A 6,521-nucleotide genomic window follows, 5' to 3' on the forward strand; every position below is an offset into this window, starting at 1 on the left:
GGTTTGGTGGAAGCGATGAAACATATATGGACATATTTTAACTATAATCCATCATAATTTCTCTGGCAGACCAGGTCAAGTTGAGCATGTGTTCCTCATCCTTTGCTCATATTTTGGACATGTGTGTGTTCAGGGTGGAGTTTTACACTTCAGACAATTCTCAGAAATAAAGCCACAGTTACCAAAGTCAGGATGTTGTTGCCCTTCGCTCTTTTGGAGTAACTGATTCCACAGCTAGAACTTTATCTGTGTATAGCACCACCCTAAGTAGATCAGAAAGTATCTGCTGTTGGTTGGAAAGCTTCTAAGTCTAAAAACATTCCTTTTAATTTAGTAATTATTGATGAAAATAACCAAACAACAAGCTCACTATGTGTTGTTATATGTCGAACTTATAGATCTGCTGTTTTCTTGTGTGACATGTTTGTATGATGAAGTTGTATTCATGAAAAAAGTTTAAATATAGAAATAAAAGTTTCTGTCCAACAGCAGTTAAGTAAAACACGGCAGCATTTCATCCCTGTTGATGGGAAAGTCTCGACTAAATCTATCAGTCTGGTAAAGGATGTGGTTATTATGTAAAAGCATTAAGGTTAACTTGTTTTATCAATTACTTGTTATAACCTGTCAACCTTGATTCCACTTTTTAATACGTATCATTGACCTAAATCAATTTGTTTAAAGACTAATACTTTTTTTTATTTAACTAAAACTAAGACTAAAACTGATTTGCTGCCACAAACAACACTGAAACTAACCACTAAAACCTTCAATAGATGTATATGAACTTCATCGTGTCTCATTCGCCTGTTTTATAACAATTATTTCACACAAATAAACTGAGCATTTGCTGATTTTTCCAAACAACATCTCATTGTTCCTCTACAGCAGCAATAAAAGAATCTAATCTAATCTAATCTAATCTAATCTAATCTAATCTAATCTAATCTAATGTAATCTATCAGATGTGTTTACTGTGACTTGGCCATGAACCATCAAACCAGACCATTAAATCTTCTGCATCACCACCGTTTGGTGCATAGAAACGTGTTCTTGAGGAAACTGGTTGTCTTTGAATTGAAGGGTCAGTTTTTAGTGTGAATTTTTAACATTAAAGCTTTAGGGCAGAACTTTGAAACACTGACTGGACTCTGTGACTAAAGCAGCTCAGCTCAAGTTCATTGTTGTATCTGCACAGGAATAAACACTGAGAGGAGAAAGTTCTAGACCTCTTGAGGAAAAGAGTCCATGTTCACTAACAGCCTGAAGAATAATGAGACTGAATGATTTCTGAGGATGACTTAGTCTTTGTTTTGAAAAACTGTTAGTAGCAAAGTGCCCAGGAGCCGAATAATAAATGAGATTCCCCGCCACGATGAATTGTTAAAGATTCCTCTGAAGCTCGTCCTCTCAAAGATTTTCTAATTAGCGAACTCACAGTTGGAACAGAGTTTAAATAAAGATGCTTCCCTTGTGATTGGCTGGGAGAGGCGTTTACAAACAGGATTATTTATGTTTTTTAATGTCCAGTGTTCTCTGTAGGCTCAGATCAGATGACATCAGGACCAGCTGAAGAAAATTTAGCTTCTTTGTTGAGTTGACCAAAAGAAAAAAAAAAAAAAAAGCACCATCCTTGACTGACAGAAAATTAGCACCCAGCTATTGTCTCTCCTCGGCTTGCTGGAGGCAAATGGATTCATGAGGTGCTGTGAGATCCCAACCTGGTGATCACACATTCTGGTGTGTAGATGTGTCTATTAACCTCTGGAGGGGGGGTAATTGTATCTGTCAGAGCTGTTTAATCACCGCTGCAGCTTTCACCACTGTCACTTTCACTTTGTCTGCTTTCCTAACTCAGCTGGCTGCAGCTTTCTCTGCTTCACGCTCTTTAAAACTCACATTTACATCCAGTTTCACCAGCTGGGAATAAACACAATTCAGTCTTGTTTCCTTCCAGGACGCCCAGGTGATCTCACCTGTGAAGACGAGAGTTTTTTTTTTTTTTGTTTGTCTCAATAGTCATGTTGAAACCGCACTACTGAACTTTTCTCAGCCCCCCGAACGATGGATAATTCAGCATCCATCTTCATTCAGTCTTTTCTCTCCGTCTAATTTTCCTAAAAAACCTTTTGGAAGCCTACAGGTGTTGCAGAAAGCTGCAGCTCGTGGAGAAATATGAGCACCTTCCTGTCAGATCCCAGCTGGTTTTTAGGGGCTGCTGCTCACTTTTAAAGCGTTAAATGACATTGCACCATCTTATTTCGTTGACGCTGTGCAACCTGTTCCTTCTCGTGCTCGTTGCTTCCAGGGAACTGATCATTAAGGGTTCCAAAGATGAGAAAAAAGCTGTTGGTGAGCATGAGTTTTCTTCCAGACTCCAACACTATGAAACAATCTTTCTCAAGACATTAGGCAAGCATGTTCTGTAGAGGTATTCAAGACGAAGCCAAACACCTACTTGTTCACCTTGTCATATGTGTCTTAATTGGTCAGTTTTACACATGTTTTATGTCTTTTTAATTGTCATGTACAGCGCTTTGAAAACATTGTATAAATAAAATTATTATTATTATTGTTATTATTATTATTATTGTTATAACAGTCAGTGTTAAGTTGAATGTTGTCTTATCTCTTCCTCATTCTCTTTCTCCAATAATGTCCACATTCAAAACAGTGTTTTGATATCCAGTTGCTAGCATGTACCATGCTACGTTTAGCTGTTACGTGACGCGACGTCCCAGAGGTGAGGTGTGGTTTCTCAGCCTCGGGACGCCACTGGACAACTGTGGCTCCAGGAATGGACATGATAAAACTCACTGTGGCATCAAAACAAGAAACAAAGAGTTTACAGAAAGTTTCATAGTGCTTCTTAAAAAATCTGCTTTTTAATGCTTGGAATAAAGAATAATTTTTATTTAATGATTATTTTATTTGCAGAAGAAGAGTAACTGAATTCTGAATTGAGGTTTTAACCCCCCTGGGTGGTTAGCACCCCTGGTCCTCTGCAGGGGGGTTTGAACAGGGTGCTTTCTGTGTAGAGTTCCATGTTCTCTCGGTGAATGCATGGGTTCTCTACGGTACTCCGGCTTTCTCCCACAGTCCAGACATGTGTGTTTGGTTAACTGGTCACTCAGATTCTCTCTAGGGGTGATTTGGCTTTGTATTGGACCTGTGATGAACTGGCAACCTGTCCCAGGTTTACTACGCCTTTCACCTGGTAACTGCAGGAATAGGCTCCGCCCCTCTGCTCAAAATCTGTCAAATATGGTCCATTTGTAGTTCAAAAAACAACAGACCATGAAAGAAATGTCATTCATTTAGTTGTCATTTACTCGGCCAACAGACACAACATTTCTGACTCCAGGAGTCCATCACACCTGTCCCGCATGTCCTGCATGTCCCACATGTCCCGCATGTCCCGCGTGTCCCACATATCCCGCATGTCCCGCATGTCCTGCATGTCCCACATATCCCACATGTCCTGCATGTCCTACATGTCCCACGTGTCCCGCCTTTTGCCGCATTTCTTATTCATATGTTGTTTATATATATTTTTTTTTATATTTATTTACATTTTATTTATTAATAATTATCATTATATTAATATTTTATTCTTTATATTATACTTATTTTATATGTTTCATATAGTTTACCTTTATTTATAATGATTTTTATTTATTTATTCTTTACTGTATTTCTGTGGATGCTGGCGTGCACACTGATCGTTAAAGTGATGTATTGATGGACATGTGCTTCCTCTCCTTGTCCCTGAAACTGTCCTCTTATTCCAGCGTCTCTGTGTAGCTTTTACCTGACGGTGGCCCCCATCACGTCCAGATTTAGTGTATCTGGTTCAACATAAATGATGTGAACAACCACACCTCCGCCCAGGTGCGGTCTTGTGTTCACTGATAACAAGCCCGATGGTCCCGCTTCTTTAAAAGCAATACAATACATTTAAATAAATCTGACAATACCTCGTTAGTCTCTTTTTTTCCGTCTTCGTTGACTGGATTTAACGTCAGATCACACGAACGTGCTCCAGAACACTCCAGGTTTTCACAGCTTATTCTCCTGCAGCTAATCAGACAACCTCTGTGTGCTAACAAAGAGGAAAATGAAGTGCCTGCTCTTTTTTCTTCTGCATTGTGTGATTAATGAGTGTGTGATGTGCTCTGTCTTTGCAGGAGGAGGAAGATCACCTGGGGGAGGATGACTCCGTTAAAGAGGAATCAGCAGAGCAGGAGATTCCCAACTGAAGCCGAGCAAACAAACACAAACATCATCACCTCCAGTCTTTGCCTTTTCTGTTCAGACTACAGCACATTGAACTTTCTACTAGCCACCCAAAGTTTAGAGGCCGCCGGCCGTCACCTTCCTCCCCACATCGTTCAGAAACCAGAGCTGTATTTTAGGGGAAAAAACACTACTCAGATGTTAATAACTTTAGTTTCAAATGTAGAGTTTCTACTTTTTATGGATGGACACGACAGATGTTTTCACTCTCTCCATACGATCTATTTTCATACACTAACCGTCAGTCAGGACGTCCGGAGTCCCGTTTACAAGACGAAGCCAACACTCCTCCATCCTAACCGAGCGCTCACACCACTCCGTCTTCAGCGTCTGAATCCTGCATTTATGTCTTTTCCTCATCAAACTACTTTTACTTCACTGCTGAAACATGAAGAGTTCAGATCCAGACCGTCTGAAATCAGCTGCTGCGTTAGAAATAACCCAAAGTGGATTAAAGAGACGACCACATTTAGTTTCTATGACTGTTATGATCCTGGATCAAAGTTTCAGGCTGAAAAACTGACAGAAATCAGGAGTTAACCCATAAAGTGCCAAACAATCTGACTCTTCTTGCTTCAGATACTAAATTCATTTTAAATGTGACGTTTTATCAGGAGCTGAATACAAGTACATTTACTTAAATATTACACTTGTTTTTTATTTTAATCTGCTTACTTAAATATTTCCATGTTTGGCTTCTTTGTGTTTTTACTCCAACTATTCTTGAGACAAACTGTCATTTTGTACGTCACTATTTTCATTTTTAAACATAAGTTGGAAGCTTTTTTCTTTCATTTTAATAAAATTCAGAAAGCTTTAAAGATACCTTTGCTCAGCTTCAGAAGTGACACTTATTCCTCCGTTCATTCACTTTCAATCATCCTCCTATCCAATCAGATGAGAGATTCTAGTTCGACACACAGTAGAAATAAAATCCAGACATTGATTTTCTTTGTTGTTTAGGGTTTGTTGCCCTGTGAAGCTGATATTTGGTTTCATTTAGAGGACAAAAGGCTGAAGTTGTTTTATAAGAGTGATGCTGCAGCTCTGAACACCATCACTTTCTTTTTTGTTGTTTTTAAAACTCACATTTACATCTAACACAGCATCACTAACACATGCTCCACATTAACATGACAGCATCACACAGTTGCTGCAGGTTTGTCGGCTGCATCCATGATGAGAATCTCCCGTTCCACCACATCCCAAAGCTGCTCTACTGGACTGAGATCTGGTGGCTGTTTCTTTCAATGTTTCTCCATCTCCATCAGTCTGTGTGAATTGTAGCCTCAGTTTCCGGTTCTTAGCTGTAGTCCATCTGCTTCCAGGCTGGACGTGTTGTGTGTTCAGAGATGATGGTCTGCAGATCTTGGCTGGAACCAGTGCTGACTGGACTTCTTGTTGTCTTTCTATCATCTCCAACCAGTCTGTCCATTCTCCTCTGACCTCTGACATCAACCAGACATTCTGGTCCAGACACCTGCTGCTCGCTGGATATTTTCTCTTCTTCAGAACATTCTCTGGAAACTCTGGAGATGGTTGTGTGTGAAAATCCCAGTAAATACTCAGACCAGCAACCATACCACGTTTAAAGTCACTTAAATCTTCTTTCTTCTTCAGTCTGATGATCAGTTTAACTTCAAGTTGTCTTCACCACATCTACACGAGTAAATGTGCTGACTTTCTGCCGCGTGATTGGCTGATTATAAATGTGTGTTAACATATTTATTATATATATAAAATCTGAAAACAGTGAATTTTCCTGAAGCCAATGAAACAACTTAAAAGGCTTGATGCAGTGAGGAATCCCAGCGGTCAGTCTGTCATGACCACAGCATCTATGTTAGTGGGTTTCAGGAGGAGAATTTGTGGCTCCAGCATGACAAAGCTGCTTATAGCCTCTCCATCCACGCTGCCTCCACAGTGTCAGCCGTTACAGGACGCTGCATTAAATATAAAGTCACACAGAATGAAGGATTTATAAATCAATTCAACTCTGTATTTAACTCATAGCTTTCCAAAAACAACTTCCATCTGTTTTCAACCTTTAAGACACAAATAGTTGGATCCAGTCTGTTTATTTCATGTATGTTAGGTTATCACACACATATCTGACCTCAGCAATAAATGTTTCTCCTCTCAGGTATTCCACAGTGTGACTTCCACCAAGAAAATGCTTGATATGACCAGGAAATGGTGAGCAAAGAGGGTGTTGTTTCCACAGT

General features: G+C 39.6%; 1 protein-coding gene across 1 annotated transcript in view; it reads left to right on the forward strand.

Annotated features, from left to right (window-relative positions):
- The window catches only part of phf14 (PHD finger protein 14), a 114,116-nt gene extending 108,995 nt beyond the window's left edge, over positions 1-5,121 (forward strand). The window contains exon 18 of the mRNA XM_042012349.1: positions 4,188-5,121. Coding sequence (XP_041868283.1) covers positions 4,188-4,259 — 72 coding nt within the window. The 3' untranslated portion in view covers positions 4,260-5,121. The remainder of the gene's footprint in view (positions 1-4,187) is intronic.
- Positions 5,122-6,521: the final 1,400 nt, after the last annotated feature.

Source organism: Melanotaenia boesemani, chromosome 17 (assembly GCF_017639745.1).
Source record: "Melanotaenia boesemani isolate fMelBoe1 chromosome 17, fMelBoe1.pri, whole genome shotgun sequence".
NCBI classification, from domain to species: Eukaryota; Metazoa; Chordata; class Actinopteri; order Atheriniformes; family Melanotaeniidae; genus Melanotaenia; species Melanotaenia boesemani.